At 41.4% G+C, this 18,622-nt stretch overlaps 1 protein-coding gene across 2 annotated transcripts in view; it reads right to left on the bottom strand.

Annotated features, from left to right (window-relative positions):
* The window catches only part of LOC144683255 (copine-8-like), a 742,817-nt gene extending 725,614 nt beyond the window's left edge, over positions 1-17,203 (bottom strand). Inside the window, exon 1 of one of the 2 annotated variants that reach the window (XM_078546211.1) lies at positions 16,904-17,203. In XM_078546211.1, coding sequence (XP_078402337.1) covers positions 16,904-17,016 — 113 coding nt within the window. In that variant the 5' untranslated portion in view covers positions 17,017-17,203. The remainder of the gene's footprint in view (positions 1-16,903) is intronic. The other variant, XM_078546212.1, reaches the window with a different exon arrangement.
* Between the last annotated feature and the right edge of the window lie 1,419 nt (positions 17,204-18,622).

Raw genomic sequence — 18,622 nt, forward strand, 5'->3', positions numbered from 1 at the left:
CAACTCCATGAGTCCATATCTTGTGTATTAGCCTTTTGAGAGGCACCTTATCAAATGCTTTTCGTAAACCAAATATTCTACATCTACTGGTTCCTCGCTATCTACCCTACTAGTTACGTCCTTAAAAAAACTCTAACAAATTTGTCAAACAGGTTTCACTTTTATAAAACCATGTTGACTTGTTCTAACCATACTATGCAACATTTTCCCAATGGTTGATGTCAAGCTAACTGACCTCTGGTTCCCCATTTTCTCTCCCTCCTTTCTTGAATAGTGGTGTTACATCTGTTACCTTCCAATTTCTAGGACCGTTCCAGAATGGAATTCTGGAAACTCAGATAGTGGTTGTGTTGGCTCTCTCTTTCAGAACCCTAAGATGTAGGCCATGAGGTCCTGGGGATTTGTCGGATTTTAATCCCTTGAGTCTCTTCAGTACTTTTTCTCTGCTGATATTAATTACATTGACATTACTCAGAAGCCATGCATTTGCCCGTTTTGCTGTGTGAGGATATGAATTTGAAAACTATAGAACTCTTAAAAGACAGTGCCAGGAGATATTAAAAATATAATAGTTCCAATTTCTCAAACAGAATTTGAAGAAGTTCATTTTAGGTGACAAGCACAAGAGATAATTGGTTTCTCAGTGAGTTTACAACAGGATAATTCCCTGTGTGATAAGGACTAACTAGTCCAGCAGGCATCTCAAATAAGTGAAGCAGCATTTCACTTGCATTTCCCCTAACTTAGTCTACTGCATTCGTTGCTCCCAATGCGGTCTCCTCTACATTGGAGAGACCAAACGCAAACTGGGCGACCGTTTTGCGGAACACCTGCGGTCTGTCCGCAAGAAAGACCCAAACCTCCCTGTCGCTTGCCATTTTAACACTCCACCCTGTTCTCTTGCCCACATGTCTGTCCTTGGCTTGCTGCATTGTTCCAGTGAAGCCCAACGCAAACTGGAGGAACAGCACCTCATCTTCCGACTAGGCACTTTACAGCCTTCTGGGCTGAATATTGAATTCAACAACTTTAGATCTTAAACTCCCCCTCCCCCCATCCCCACCCCGTTTCTTTTCCCCCCCCACCCGCCTTTATTTTTAATAATTTATATAGATTCTTCTTTCCCCACCTATTTCCATTATTTTTAAATCTAAAACTAAAACCTTTAGTCTTTCCACCCCACCCCCACTAGAGCTGTACTTTGAATATCCTGTTTTCCATTCTTAATTAGCACTTTTCTCAGACAAAGACCACCACCTTCAACACCTCTTTGACCCTTTTGTCTCTGACATCTTTTGATTATCTGCTCACACCACACCCTCAATGTGTCTCTTCCCCCCCACCCACCTTAAACCAATTTATATTTCTCCCTTGTTGAAACTATGCTTCAGTTCTGCCGAAGAGCCATGAGGGCTCGAAACGTTGACTGATTTCTTCTCCGCCGATGCTGCCAGACTTGCTGAGTTTTTCCAGGTAATTCTGTTTTTATCTCAAATATTAGTTGTGTGTAAATTTTGATGAGATTCCAAGTTAAGATTTTGTTAAGGTGTATAAAACTAGTTGATCTCCCAATGGCATTGCTTTCAAGTAGACTGCAACACAGTTTTTTATGTTTACATGATAACATAATCCTAACCTTTCAAAGTTACTAAGAATTCTTGCATAACATCCCCTGTAGGAGAGTTATTTAAATAGTCACAACATGGTAGGGATACCAACCGTGGTTGGATGCATTCCTGGAGATTTCATCACATGACAATCTCTGCCTCTTCTCCAGTCAACAGCTTCAATTCCCTTCTCCAATATGTTCATAACTAATAAATTTGTGTTCTTTGTAGCAGCCATGATTTTTTTTAGTGGGTTGCTAATCAGGAGATTAATCTTCAATTCTCTGAGATTCTAAGGAAATCCTAGAGGGTTTTCAACCCAATTATGAGGTCAATCAAGACACTAATTGTTAAAGCGTTGGGAGCATTTCCTCCATTGGAAGCTACTACGTGGCTATTTAATAAAAAAAATGATCAGTAGATATATACCTGAGCTCCGACTCCAGCTCCCTTGCTTCTTTGAAAAGAAGCCAGGTTAACTTAAAGCCAGTAAAAGAAAACAGGAAATTGCTGCTGGCCTTGTGTTTTATTAGTTCTTCAAATGCGATTTATTGACTTTGTGTCTAAAGTCTAACAGGCACACCAGACGAAAAGGTTAAAAATTGCTGGCAACAGGGTGCTTTAACTTTTCCATATCAGACAGACACAATGGAATGGGAAAGTAGTGACGCTGGTATAGAAAGAGGGACCCTATGACAAACAACTTGCAATTTTATAGCACCTTTAACATAGTAAATGTCCTAAGGCACTTCACACAAATATTAAATAAATTTGACACCTAGCCACATTGAGAGATATTAGGATAGCAAAAGAGATAAATTTTGAAATGTGAAAAGAGAAAGATGGAGAGGTTTAGGGAGGGAATTCCAGTGTGTTAAGCCTGCCTAGCTGGAGGCACAGCCACCAATGGTGGAGCGATCAAAATTAGGGTTGCGAGAAGACAAAATTTGAGGAGTGCAAAGATTTGGGAAATTTTCAGACTGGAGGAGGTTACACAGGAGGGGCAAGGCCATAGAGGGATTTAAAAATAGGAGAATAACTTTAAAAATAGAGTCTTTGCCAGACCTGGAGCCAATACACCTCAGTGAGCACAGAGGTGATGGGTGAACGGGGCTTGATGCGAGTCAGGATACAGGCAGAGTTTTGAATTTTTTTTTTTATATATAGAGGGTGGAAGGTGGGAGGCCAGTCAGGAGAGCATTGGGTTAGTTGAGTCTAGAGAGAACAAGAGGGCATGAATGAGGGTTTCAGGAGATGAGGCAGGGCAGAATAGGGAATGTTACTGAGGCAGAAGTAGGTGAGCTTGGTGAAAATAGGCAATCTTGGTGATGGACAGTATTAGAGAGCAAGAGCTGAGCTTGAGGTCAAATCGGACACCAATGTCAAATTAAACATACACATTTCTGCATTACTATTTGGTTCATCATACAGAAAGTTATTCAAATGGAAAATCAATAACCACTTAGGTTAATGGTTATTTTATTAAACCACAATGTAGGCATTTAGCTTTGTGAATATAACACCCCACTTCTCTAATCAACAAGATAATAGTTGTACAAAATATCCCTCAAAAGTGGTTAACTTACAAACAAAGAGTGCATGTTCTTAAATATGCTGGTGTTTCCCATTGTGGCAGATTGATATTAAATAAAACATGAACTTTCAAGATTGTAATATATGGTGGACTTGAAGTCATAATATATTTCAGATGGATGTTGTATTACTACTGTACATTTTAAATTGCCACTCTTTACAATCTTTACACATCAAATATGAATGATATGGGTTTATTTCTCTGCTAATATCACAGAGAGGACTGAGCACAGCAGTCATCTGCCAGTACCTTAACCGTGTAATTTCAAGGCTAAAGGCAAGCACTAAAAAAAGATTTTCCATTTTCAGCTCATGCGGAATGGTAAAAGGAATCAAGCTGGAGATGTTAAAATTTCACCATTTGTATTGATAAGAACATAAGGATAAATAGACTGAGAAAAGGTGCCTGAGCCAAAAGTGCTAAGTAGACAATCTTACTTGATCTCCTCCTGTGGACCCTACCATCATAGATGCCAGTATCCAGCCAATTTGGTTCACTCCTTTTTGATATCAAGCAGCAGTTGGCTATTAGGTTACAGCAATGATTGCAAGCCCTGATAACATCCTGGCTACAGTTCTCAGGACTGGTGCACAAAAATGAACCAGCCTCCTAACCAACCCCTTGCTTTGAAGCTATGATACTGGCTTCTACTCAACAATGTAGGTAAGAGGTGCTGAGGCTATTTTGCGCAAAAAGCAGGGCAAATCTAACCTGGCCAACTATTGTGTTGCCAGGCTCCTCTCGCTCATCAGCATTGCTTCCTGATTTCATCACAGCCTTGATCTAGACAGCATTTGCTACAATTACCGTTTTAATCAACAATGATATTTTGCTGCCCATCCAACATTACAGTTGGCGGGTGGGCGAATCAGCCAGGCAGCCTTTGCCTTTTTGAGGTAACCTCATCCAAGGGCGGGATGAGGGTTCCGATATTAGTTTTTAAAAATTAAAATGTTTGCATAGAATTTCCACCTGGAATATGTTCCAGTGTCTGATTCCAATGTGTGGGTATTTTTTCCCAGTTTTTACAATCTTTATTTTTGGCTTTTAAATTCGTCAGCTCCCTGCCTCAAGGAAGCTGTGAGCGCTCCCCGCGTCTGTGCTGATTTTAGCACTTGCCCTCCTCCCGCCCCCATCCCAGCAGTGTTGAGCCTTTCCGCATGCCTTTCATGCTGGCTGACCGTTAATTGGCCGGCCATTCCCCGGCCGCTCCCAGGCCAGCCAACCGCTGGTGCCCGCTCAACTAAAAGTCCTGCCCATAAACTGGTCCTGGTCAGCGGAGGTTAATCATCCCAGCTGCAAAAATTACTGCAGTAGCTTCCTATGGCAGTATAGTTGGCCAAGTTTTGTCCATGGTTTTATCAATGCCATTCCTTTGGCCATGAGGCCAGGTGTATTCACTAAAAATTCAACAGTGTTTAGCTTCATTCGATAATGGAACAGCCCATGCCAACCTTCAACAAGAACGAAACAACATCCCTCCCTCTTGGACTGACAAATGGTAGGCAATGTTCAAAATATGCAAATGCCAAGTCATAATAAACATCCAACAAGAAATTGTTAAACCATCTCTCTCTTTCTGACCTTCAACAGCGCCAACATCACATTTTCCACATTAATACTCTGGGAGACAACATTGCCCTGAAGCTTAACTATACCAGACATACAAAAGCAGGAGTACAAAAGGAGGATAGCTGTGTATTTTACTATGAATGGCTCACCTCCTGACTCCATTGAGACAGCTCAACATTTTGCAATACTCACCTGGAGAGGTGCTGCCACAACAGCACATGAAGTCGTCTGGAAGATATAATAATTTTCATAATTTTGTTGGAATTTATTGTAGAGCAATAGTGGGGTCTGTGTCTATGGGTGTGTGTGTGTGTGTATGTGAGAGTTTATTGAATTAAAGGCAGCTGGTCTGAAGGCTTTGATGTATCAGAAGTTAAGCTAGGTTTGAAATGTTAAGTAGGTAAACATGGGGGAAGTTTTAGAATGTAAGATGTAAAGAGAACATTTGCATTTTTAAATAAACTAGACAAACTTGAATTCGAAAGAGGGGGTGAAGTGTTTCACCTAGCCAGGAGAAGTTAAGAAACAGTGGGGAGAATTTTCTCCCTGTCAGGCCGGCCAGCAGGGAGTGGGCACGGGCGGGTGCAGAGCCGATCGCTGCCTGCGCGCTGCCATTTCACGTGGGTGGGCCAATTAAGGCCCGCCCAGCGTGATGCGCACCCGCTAACGCTCAGCACTACCTGTGCAGGCAGGGGGAGGAGGGAGAGTCGGGGCCTGCACAGGTAGTCGCATGCACACGAAAGAGCGCAGAAATCTCCCTGAGGCACAGAGCTGCCTCAGGGAGATAAAGTTCAAATTGAAAGCTTGTAAAAAGGAAAGATTAAAATTATTCAGACGTGTCTCCTCTTGTGACAGTGTCACATGAGCTGGGACATATTTATGAATTATTAAGTTAATTTTTTTTTAAATTGACAAAACCTTCAGGAAACCTCCTCTCGCCCGTGGATGAGGTTTCCTGAAAAACACTTAGGATCTTTGCCTGCCCGCCAACCTTAAGGTTGGACAGGCAACCCTGCCAATCTGACCATCTCCAACAAGACAGAATCCAACCATTGATGTTCAGTGTCATTACCATCATTATTGGGGAGCGGCGGGGGGGGTGGCAGGGGAGTGCGGGAGCAGGCACGGGCGGGCGGGCTTCCGATTGGTGCTCCCAGTCAGGGGTACGCCGCCATTTTATGTGGGCAGGCCAATTAAGGCCCACTCGGTGTGACGTCCACCAGGAAGCGCTTTGCGCTCCCTCTGCGGGCGGGGGGAATTCCCTCAGCCGGGAGTGCGCTCTTTCGTGCATGTGCGGGGAAGAGCGCACAGATCGCCTTGAGGCAAAGTGCTGCCTCAGGGAGATCGACTCACATTTTAAACTTTAAATAAAGCTGAGAAAAAAATTTCCCTGCCTTGTCCCCCTCATGTGACACTGTCACATGAGTTGGGACAAGTCCATAACTTTTATTTTAAAATATTGAGAGATTTTTTAATCCTCATGAAGCCTCATCCCGCCCATGGATGAGGTTTCATGCTTTTTCTGATGCCCACCAGGGCTCTCGGCCTGCCCGCCAACCTTAAGGTTGGACGGGCAGGTCCATTAATGGCTTCAGCTACTTTGTTAATGGCCTTAATAGTCTGTTGACAGGTCGGCGGGCGCGCAGCCGATTCCGGTGCGCGCCCGCCAAACTGGAAGTCTGAATGTGACGCCGGGACGCGCGCCCGACCTCACCCTGCGTCATTTTACGCTTCGGCAAGCGGGCCCCATTCCTGCTCGCTGACCGGAAGATACAATCCATAGCGAAACAATGGGAACTTGCATTCAAAGGGGAAATATGTCTAAAGGAGAGAAGGCTGTGTGCAAGGGAAGGAATTCTCAGATTTAACAAGTGTGAAAATCCTCCAGCATCCAAGCCTCAAGCTGCTGTTAACAAGGGACCGAAGATGAGAAAAACTCACTTTGAATTCGACTGGCCAGGGTATTGTGTTACTTTGCCTGGGTGTTTTAAAATCTGTGTCTTACTGTGTAACTGGGGGTTGGATTAACTAGGGGAGCTAGGAGTTCTCATAGTAGTAATTTGTAACCTGCCTGCTTAAAATCATTTTTTTTTTATTTAATAAAGGTTTAACTTAGTTTTTTGTAAGAAACCTATACAACTTGGTGGCCTTTTTACTGAATTCAAAGCCCACATCTCAAAATAAGTACAAATTGCGAATAGTTGTGACAGCTGCTTCAAGTTTCCCTCTGGCATTGGAGCAGCTTGGCATTCACCATCCGCCTGCCATAACACAATTCAATGGCATCAGTATAGTGAAATCCACTTAATTGGCAGTCCAGACCCAAACTCAATCGTTTTGCCACTGTGGCTGCAGTATGTGCTGAAGCTACCGATCGATCCTAATTTAACATCTCCCAGCCCCTTTACCAGTGAAAAGTACGAGCAGCAAGCATCATGGGAATATTCCAGAAGTTCCCTTGTAAGTTGCTATACCACCCGGACTTTAACATATACCACCATTCCTTTATCATTGCTGGATCAATACCCTTTCGGTCCTCCTGGAACCAACTAGGGATTAAGCAATTTTAGACTTAGTATTGCACAATGAGGCAGGGCCAATAGTAATCTCATAATAAAAAATCCACTGGGGGAAAAGAATCATAATACAATTGAATTCCATATTACATTTGAAAGAACATATTCCAGTCCCAAACAAGAATGTTAAAAATTTAGACAAAGCCAGTTACACAGGTATGAGGGAACAACTGGCTTAATTGGGTAAATAGACTAAGAAGTCTGGCATCAAATAAACAGTGGAAATCATTTAAAGGAACAATTCAAAATACATTCCATTTAAAAACAAAAACTCAGCAAGAACGATCCATCGGTGGCTCATTAAGGATAGTATGAGATTAAGAAAGGTTTATGATGTTGCAAAAATAGTAGTAAGATTGAGGATCGAAAGTATTTTTGAGACCAGCAAAAGGCCACTTAAAACTGTTCAGGAAAAAAAGAATGTGAGAAAATTAGCCAGGAATATTAAACAGCTTTTACAAGTGGATAAAAGAAAACAACTAAAGTAAACATTGGTCCCTTAGAGGCAGAGACTGGAAAAATCATGATTGTTGTCGTTTTCAATGGTTTGATTGACCTATGTTTGCTAGTCGGTTCTCTGATCTATGTAACTGTATTTGATTGCTTAAGCCTGTGGGTGGAGCTAGAGTGCCAAGAAAAACTGAGAAAGTTCCAGAAAGACCTGGGCTCTGGCTGACACCAAGTGTTTGTAGAAAATCCTGTAAATTCTGAGAGGTTTTAAAGTATTGTAAATAAACCTGTTGTCGATTTGGAACTAGTGTCATCTGTGCATTGCATGAATCAGACACAAGATATACAGCAACCCAGCGAGTTCCTATCAGTTGTGAATATTTGGAATTCCCTATCGAAGAGAGCTGTGGAAGCACCTTCGCTGAACATGTTTAAAGCTGGGGTAGACAAATTTAGGGACTCTTAGTAAATCAAGGGGTACGGGTAATAGGTGGGAAAATGGATTTGTGGCAGAAGATCAGTAATGATCGTATTGAATGGTGATGTTGCTCAAGGACCCATTTTTAAAAATTCATTAACAGGATGTGGGCTTCACTGGCTGGGCCAGCATTTATTGCCCATCCCTAGTTGCCCTTGAGAAGGTTGTGGTGAGCTGCCTTCTTGAGCCACTGCAGTCCATGTGGTGTAGGTACACCTACAGTGCTGTTAGGAAGGGAGTTCCAGGATTTTGACCCAGCGACAGTGAAGGAACGGCGATATATTTCCAAGCCAGGATGGTGAGTGACTTGGAGGGGAACTTCCAGATGGTGGTGTTCCCATCTACCTGTTGCCCTTGTCCTTCTAGGTGGTAGTGGTTGTGGGTTTGGAAGGTGCTGTCTAAGGAGCCTTGGTGAATTCCTGCAGTGCATCTTGTATATGGTACACACTGCTGCTACTGTGCATCGGTGGTGGAGGGAGAGAATGTTTGTGGATGTGGTGCCAATCAAGCGGACTGCTTTGTCCTGGATGATATCCAGCTTCTTCGGTGTTGTGGTAGCTGCATTTATCCAGGCAAGTGGGGAGTACTCCATCACAATCCTGAGATGTGCCTTGTAGGTGGTGGACAAGCTTTGGGGAATCAAGGGGTGAGTTACTCATCACACAATTCCTAGCCTCTGCTCTGTTCTTGTAGCCACAGTATTTATATGGCTAGCCCAGTTCAGTTTCTGGTAAATGGTAACACCCAGGATGTTGATAGTGGAAGATTCAGTGATGGTAATGGCATTGAACATCAAGGGGTGATGGCTGGATTCTGTCTTATTGGAGATGGTCATTGCCTGACACTTGTGTGGCGCGAATGTTACTTGCCACTTGTCAGCTCAAGACTGGATATTGTCTTGCTGCATTTGGGCATGGACTGCTTCAGTATCTCAGGAGTCACAAATGGTGCTGAATATTGTGCAATCATCAGCGAACATCCCCACTTCTGAAGGTCATTGATAAAGCAGCTGAAGATGGTTCGGCCTAGGACACTACCCTGAGGAACTACTGCAATGATGTCCTGGAGCTGAGATGGCTGACCTCTAGCAACCACAACCATCTTCCTTTGTGCTAGGTATGACTCCAACCAGCGGAGTTTTTCCCCTGATTCTCATTGACTCCAGTTTTGCCAGGGCTCCTTGATGCCCCACTCGGTCAAATGCTGCCTTGATGTCAAGGGCAGTCACTTTTACCTCACATCGGGAGTTCAGCTCTTTTGTCCATGTTTGAACCAAGGCTGTAATGAGTTCAGGAGCTGAGTGGCCCTGGCGGAACCCAAACTTGGCATCAGTAAGCAGATTATTGCTAAGCAAGTGCCGCTTTATACCACTGTTGATGACCCCTTCCATTACTTTACTGATGATCGAGTGTAGACTGATGGGGCGGAAATTGGCCAGGTTGGATTTGTCCTGCTTTTTGTGTACACGACATACCTGGGCAATTTTCCACATAACTGGATAGATGCCAGTGGAGTAGCTGTGCTGGGACAGCTTGGCTAGGGGCGTGGCAAGTTCTGGAGCTCAAGTCTTCAGTACTATTGCCAGAATGTTGTCAGGGCCCATAGCCTTTGCAATATCCAGTGCCTTCAGCTGTTTTTTGGTATCACGTGGAGTGTATCGAATTGGCTGAAGACAGGCATCTGTGATGCTGGGGACCTCTGGAGGAGGCCAAGATGGATCATCTACTCCTGCTCTTATTTCTTATGCTCTTAAGTAATTTTCTATGCATTGCAGAAGCATCATCAGCACCAGGACTGCAGCATTGAAAGAGAAGGTTCACTATCACTTCTTTAGATTAACTAGGGATGGACAACAAATGCAACCTTGCCAGTATCACCAATATCCTCAACATTTTGAAAAACTTGGCCGGCAAATCGACTTTACCCAGGGACCATTATTCTATAACGAACTTCTCCCCCACATTATTGACCATTGATTTCAATGTTAATTTCTTCCCTCAATTTTCACTGCCGAAAACTAGAGTGCTAGAAATAATCATGGCTACTCTCAATTTCCCTCTCAGATATCAGTTTAGCCTCTTTTTAAATGTGCTAATTTGCCCCCAATTATTGCTCTTCTCAGAGAGCCTGTATTATACGTTCAACTATGTGGGAAGTTTAAGTGTTAATTTTACTGGAGGTCTATGCACTTGCACAGTGATCACTAGCTAACTTACTGTTACATTACCAAGCCATGGAAGATAAGTACTTTAACACAGCCCCCATCTGGTGTTACCTAGCAAGTGTTATCACATTGAGGCCCACTTTAACAAGCAGACATATGCATGGCAAGTTTGTCAGAATCTTTGGTACGCTGATGAATTGATAGTCCCAGTGGTGTTATACTGGCAAGTCTTGGTTTAATAAATGGAGAACTAGACACCCTCCAGTATATCTTCTAACATTTTGGCTGCATTTCTGACACCCTATATGATAACTCGCTGTTAAAATAAGTAAACTCAGTGGATTGACGTTAACTGTAGTCAGAATGCTTTTTTGTGGGCACGTATTGTTCAGTAACTTTCATTAACTAGGTAATGTACATCTCCTACAAGACCTGTTTATGTAAATCCAAAAGGTGCAGGCAAGGTTGATTGCAGCTGAATTTGTTATTTCATTAACCCAAATTCTTAATAGTGTCAACATTCAAGCCGACTTGAAAACATGAGTGCAGCAGAGGCAATCATTGCTCTCAAAGTTGTTTTATGTTGCAAAGTTATTTAAATGATACGTTTATAAAGCTTATTAGCTGTTGCTCAAATCTCACATTATTCCAGCCAGACCTTTCAATCTCCTAAGCACTTGGTGAAGTGGTCATCAACATGTTCAATTCTAAACTGGAAACGAACAATATGAAAGATTGAAACCATATTGGAGTCACGTCTCAGTGAAAAACATTCCAGTACAATTGTAAAGGTCGCTAATTGACTTTTCATTCAACCATTACTGAAAAATAAGAAAATTTAGCCTATACCTCTGGAATTGCAATGTGAAGCTCCAGGGCTACTACTGCACGAAGAATTTGCTGACTTGTTCTGAAAATTCAGTAGCAATAACCCTTCAATAAGGGCAAGAAAAAAAAAAGTGACAGCACATCTCATGCTGAGCATTGGTTTCATTTGTGAAATCTCTCGGCTTACTCCACAAGACGAAAAGGAGCGTCATTGATACAGCATCTGATTGAGCTCGTCTGAAGGCATTTGCAAAATCAATGGAACATGTATCAATGATACACAGGTTTAAACTAGATGAAGCACACTCATGAAACTCCTATTATTCAAGATCTTTCTTATGGACAGTGCTCTTTTGAAATGCTTTACTACATGTCTGCTAACACTTCTTGGTTGATGATTACATTAGAAAGAACTACAAGCTTTCAGAGTTCCAGTAACTATTGGCTTTATCATAGCTATAATATTCTACCATACTTACAAATGTATCTGTACTTTCAACACTTTACTTTGTCTGCAATACCACTTAGTTGGTGGTCCTTTCATCCTAAAGTTATCATAAAAATGCATGTTCCTTTTTTCACTTCCCTGCCTGAAATGAAATAGATGACAAACAGCAAAAGGTAGAAATATTTGGGTGCTGGAAATCTTAGCATCTACTTAGAGTTTAGGCAGTTGAATTTTAATCCTACTCCACATATGCTAGTTTAGGTTTTGACTGCAGTAATTGAGCACCAATCATTATTGAAAGCACTGATTTGGACAATTAATTTGGGTAACATTGCAAGTATCCAGAACAATATAGGTACATTGGGCTAGATTTTATTATCACTCAAATTGCTTGTCATGTACTTAACAAAACATTGAAGGAACTCTTAAAGATACAGTGATGTCTTATAATGTAATACTAACAAGTTTTTCAGAACTGTTGCCCAATATATGTATTACATCATTATTCATTGTTCTGAAACATTTTAAGCACTAAAAACATCTGCAAAAAAGACATAATCGCTAAGCTTGAATGCATACAAGTCAAGCCATCTGTTTACCGAGGGTATCGACGAAGCTAGGACCCAAAGAGTAAAAGAGCATTGTATCATGCAAAACATTCCAGAAACAGTAAGAGCAGCAACTCAGCCAAGATTGCAAATGTTTCAAAATGTATAGAAATGGGAATAGAAAACCAGTGCAGGAGGAATAAAACAAAAAGCTACAAAAATTAAAATAATCAAATAAATTAATAGGGTAAGTTTCTCTGTTTAATGTTTGTTTAAATTACAAGAAAATGTAGTGAAACAATAAGACATATACAAAAACGGAAGAGGGCATTACAATATATGAAATTAAATAGCTTTCCATTGCTTAAAGTGTGCAAAGATCATTGAAAACATCATAAACTGAAATGTGTGCTATCTATCTGGTCTAATTACAAGTTTGGCTAAACTGACAAGTCTGTTTGAATCTATTTACTAGGATGTTGCCGGGTCTTAAGGAGTTGAGTTACAGGGAAAGATTAAACAGGTTAGGACTTTATTCCTTGGAGCGTAGAAGAATGAGGGGAGATTTGATAGAAGTTTACAAAATTGTGAGGGATATAGACAGAGTAAATGCGAGTAGGCTCTTTCCACTTAGATTAGGAGAAATAAACACGAGAGGACATGGCTTTAGGGTGAAAGGGGAAAGGTTTAGGGGAAACATTAGGGTGAACTTCTTCACTCAGAGAGTGGTGAGAGTGTGGAACGAGCTACCATCTGACGTGGTAAATGTGGGCTCACTCTTAAGTTTTAAGAATAAATTAGATAGATACATGGATGGGAGAGGTCTGGAGGATTATGGACTAGGTGCAGGTCAATGGGACTAGCGGAATAATATTTCAGCACAGACTAGAAGGGCCGAATGGCCTGTTTTCTGTGCTGTAGTGTTCTATGGTTCTATTAGTTGGCAGAGCTGCTCCTGTAATTTAACAGTGCAAATCTAGGAACTAAGTTGAAGTTGCATTGTAACTGCCAGTCTCAAGCTATTCATGAAATGCCAAGTGCAGCTGATAAGACTAGTTACCCTGCTAACTAAACATTATTACTGACCTCATTATCGCTGAAAGCAAAGTAGTACAGTGTATACATGTTTGAAAATGTGTGCAAACATGTGCTTCATGATGGCTGATTTTTAAAAGCCATGTGGGTGTAGGAACAGTCTCTTTCCCCTGATAAAGGGTTTAAGATCTATTGCACGGCTTTTACAAAAATGGTTTTGTACCGGGGCTGGAAACATACCGCACCTTGTATGCAATTACCATTTGGAAATGATTTTACAGGCACATGATTTTAGCACATTCAAAGATTTAGATCAAGATCAAACTCCTGAGTTGTTCCAGCACTTGCCCTTCAATTGGAAAGTAGCAGTATAACTGCTCCAAGTGGCATTGGTAAAAGGAGACCAAAGTTCCTGAAAATAATTCTGATACCCAACAATGATACCACTGGGAAAAATCAAAAGTACCAGAATGAAAATTCAATTAAATAGTGGCAAACCTGAAACATTTGAAAATCTGAAAAATGTTACTTTCCGATTGAAGGGCAAGTGCTGGAACAACTCAGAAGTTTGATCTTGATCTAAATCTTTGAGTGTGCCAAAATCATGTGCCTGTAAAATCATTTCCAAATGGTAATCACATACCAGGTGCCGCACATTTCCAGCCTGGTACAAAACCATTTTTCTAAAAGCCGTGCAATAGATAGTTTTGAACTGTCAGGAAGTTCCTACAAGTACACTTTACATCTTCTGTAAGTAGCAATCCAATACCATGTTTGGAATTTATAATCCAACGCATTCCCCAATTTCAATAATTTTAATATGATCTCTTGTGTTTCTCAATATATAGGTTACTCTTGCATTTTAAGTACTGGAGTTAGTAGAAGAGTTGGCACTAAACTCGTATGCCTTAATGGTTTCCCAGAACTGAGTATTCCAAGGTAATCACTCAAAACCCTTGGCAAAAGTTCAGTGTGATTGTGCAACATTAGAAAAGCCAATTTACAAATTTGCATATTTCCAGTGGCAACAATATAACTAATAAGCAACAATCCAGTCCTGTTCTGAAGAAGAGCCATACGGACTCGAAACATTAACTCTGACTTTTTCTCTACAGATGCTGTCAGACCTGATGAGTTTTTTCCAGCATTTTTTTGTTTTTGTTTCAGATTTCCAGCATCTGCAGTATTTTGCCTTTAACCCCAGTCTAAGCACGTCCTCACATTTTCAAGCTTATAAAGACATTTGTAATAAATGAATGTACAAAAGATTTCCCACTAAAACTGTAACTATCAACAAACCATTGTGCACCGAATCCTGAAAATGTATTCACGTTAGCAGTTAATTATTTGTGGTAAAAAATATAGCATGTTACTGAAAATAGTTTTGAGCAAGAAGGGGGAAGATGAAATTCTGAAAACTTTGAGGTGTTTGTTTATGAACTGACACACAATTAGAGCAGGTAAGAGGTTGGATTTTCTGCAGCAAGTAGCTCATCTCTTGACTCACCAAAGCCAATCTATCAGCTCTGAGGCTCAAGTCTGGAGGGTGATGGAATACTCTCTGTTAGCCTGGGTGGGTGCAGTTCCAACATCTGAGAAGCTGAATACCATCCAAGACAGAGTACCTGTAGCCTAGTTGATCAACATTCCACCAACTCCCTCAATATACTCTGGCTGTAATATGTATTACCTACAGTATACACTGCAACAACTCACCCAAGCATCTTTGGTAGCATCTGTCACATCCATGGCTTCCAAACAGTAAAAGCCAGGAACGCATTGGGCCACCACCATCTCCAAGGAACACACCGTCCTGACTTGGACTTACATCACCATTTCTTCATTGTGGTTGTGCCCATTGTGGAGCACCTTCATCACATGGACTGCAGAGACTCAAAAAAGGTCCACCTCCACCTTATCAACAGGGATGGGCAATAATTGTTGGTGTTGCCAGTAACATCACATTTCAAGAATGAAAAACGAGTACTTCTGTACAAGACACCTACAATGTACATACGCGGTAGATAATTTAACTCAAAAACAGGGGAAAAAAAATCATTGCTCTCAGTATAATACCTAAGCTATTTCACATGCTGTGTGCTGGCTGAATGAATCGCAGAATATTAAGTGTAGTATTTTTCAAAATTTGGAGAGGAAACATAACATTTGAATTATCCAAAGATAATCTGACCAGGCACAGACTGAAGCGTGTTTGGGACACGTGCTTACATTCTCACCAAAGCGCCTCTAACAGAGCGGACTGGATCTAATTCATAATTGATCAAGACTTGCGTATTGTTGTTGCTTAATATTTTGAACAGGGATCATATGGTGCAAATTCCCTAAACTTAGCAGGAGCCAAGATCAAAGAAACAATACGTTTTGTAGCACATCAGGGGGGGGGGGGGGGGAATAAGCATCTATTTCATCATTGTCTTTCAATTTCCTTTCGCGAGGCTTCAATGAAACATCAATCGAAGAGGATCGAACGCAACTATCTACATTCTGCAATAAAAGCAATCCCCGAGCTCGAATTTTATATCTATAGCCCCGATTGACTCATTTGGCGACCAATAAGGAGGGAGAAGTGGATCTAACTCGAGGGAGCGCGAAACTGCCTGGGGAATGGACCAAGAAAACCCAGTGATCAAACTCTTCACATCCCTTCCCATACGACAGTCGTTGAGGAATACAACCATGGTGCTCGTGAGGGAAGGAAGTAAACGCGAAAAAAAAAACACAGGCAAAATATAACTCCAACTTTCTACACATAGTATTCCTTAAAAACACGCTGTAATGTGAAGAGGGCTGTTTTTATATAGGTAAGAAACAAGGACAAAAAAAAATCAATTGGTGGCCAACGAGTCATCTGGTTAAATTGGGTGGGAACATTTAAAAGGTGTTTTTTTTTAATGGGTCTGGCCGGAAACAGAGTCATTTTCCCAAAGAGCGATGAGAATGCCTTGTGGTTGTTAAACTGGTGTCACAGCTACCCCTGAAACGACCCCGGTTGATTGATAAGGGGATAGCTGTTAACTGTTCCCACTTGTTCTGTGCTAATCTTTGTCCATTGAAGGGGTTTGGGTGGGGGGGGGGTATTTATTGGAACCTAAGTTTGAGGGACGTGGTGTTTTGCATCAGATTCAAAAATGTACCAAAGTTACTCACATACCCGGGTGCTTCCTTCACCAGGCGACACTGTAATGGTAATTCTGTTTTTTGTACTGTAATGGAATAACTGTTTACACCCCACTCTCATACCGTCGCTTTACACAAATTGTTTCAAGGTTCGTAATCTTAACGCTATGAGCTGCAAAGCAAGTCAATGAATTTCCAACCACAGTAAACTTAATATACTACGAGAGATCAAATAAAGATTTATCTTGCAGTGATTGTGCTACCACCCCGATGCAAGACACTGGCGCCAACAGATGTATCCTGCAATAATGCCTATTTGTTTCTGTACATGTAAAATTGCGTTCTCACAATTGCATTTATAGTCTTCATGCATTAAAAATACAATAAAACTTGAGACCACCTGCAGCTACAAACTGAAGAGAGATAACAGCCGCTCTGTCAACATTTCACTGCTTGCACACATACCTGCAGGACACGGTAATCTCTACTTTGGTAGCCGGGATGCTTCCTTGGATAGGGTCGAATTCGCTCACAGAAGCCATATCATCGAATTTGTCCATCGCGTCTTCCATCGGCATCCAGTAATTCCAGGCTGGTTCTCCCAGCACCAACGTCACACCACAACAAAGCCCAAGGAATTGCAATTAAAGGCTGTCTGCCCTACTGGAAAATTCAGGAATCAGAGTTAGGGCTGCCGACACTAGACTTTGTCTATGGTACTGAGCACTACTGCGCTCTGAATTATTCAGCGCAATCTTTTTCTTGGTCTAATTGCACTGCTCACACTTTCCCTTAATTACAGTTTACGGACTGAAATGATATGCTCCGCCCTTCGGTCTAAAGATAACTTACATTGCTTATCACTGTCAGCTTTCAGGAAAGTACTAGAAACCGACTACTGGGGCATTATTAATGTAGTGGTACAAACATTATTCCCTCTGAGCATTGATAGCCTACACGTTAAGCTAACGCTTCGATCATGAAAATGTGCGTTGTATATATGGCTCATTAATAATGAATAGGGTGCAAATAAAGTCAATTCATTCATCCAGATAAGATGGTAATATCACCTTATTAGCCAATGTGCATCAATACTCAAAAAGCCCTTGTGCTCCTGGACTGCAGTTTTGACAGCACGGCCAGCAGGATTTCCCCGTGTCTCTAATAGTAACTGCACATATTATGATCATGATCAAAAATGCCATTCCCTTCCAGCTTCCCCACTTTGATACATTAAATGGAGAAGTTGGCGGAATGAGCGAATTATTTTGCAGCTTAACCAGCTCTTGTACCAAGCCTGAGTGAACTATGCTACTGAGAGCATAGCGAAGCCTGTTAACGAAGCATGTTACTCCTAACTTTATCACAGCACCATTCTATTTGTGAAAATGCATTTCTTTTTTCAGATAGAACCCGCTGCTCCCCTCACAGGATCAGTATAGGTATACACCAGCCATTTCGCCATTTTAATTGATTTTGTATTGTGGCAGCATTAACTTTTTAAATTCCATAATAGCTGAAGCACCAAAAACAGATTTACAATATTTGACTAGTAACTCTTCCGCGCCCCCTAAAGGGCAAACTTTGAAAAGCAAGCAGTAAGGGGTTTCACAACAACTATGAAACATTTGAAGGCATCTTTCATCCCACTCTTTATTCAGAATGGATTACAATCAACTCCAATGAAATAAAACAGGATCATAGCTGCGTGGTGTAATATATTAAAACACAGTTACTGCAGCAATCTGTATAAACCTGCTGCTAACCTCACCGTTAGCAATGTGAAGCAACATGTTGAACTTGTTTTTCTCACACATGCATTACCGGGTTTCGAGGCTTTTTAAGCGAAGTCATCACCAAGAATTAGCGTCAATGTCTGCAGCCGGTAAACAAACTTGTTTTTATTTCGATATGCTTGCATTTTACGGTAAAGCAGATTGTCAAGTTAGCATTAGAAATGGCATTTCCACATTAATATTTGCAACTTGCTGCAATACATGAAGCTGAAATTTTAATTAACTATTTAATTAGACTTTATCTCCTGCAACATCCCATATGCATCATTCTTAATCATCGTTGATTGCCATATTTCTTGGGAAACTTGGGAAATGTTAGGTGGTAAGTAGCCTTCCACCAGGGAATCTTCACAGGAGGCGCACGATGAGTGCAACTTAAGTCAAACGG

The sequence above is a fragment of the Cetorhinus maximus genome, chromosome 8, assembly GCF_964194155.1.
Source record: "Cetorhinus maximus chromosome 8, sCetMax3.hap1.1, whole genome shotgun sequence".
NCBI lineage: Eukaryota > Metazoa > Chordata > Chondrichthyes > Lamniformes > Cetorhinidae > Cetorhinus > Cetorhinus maximus.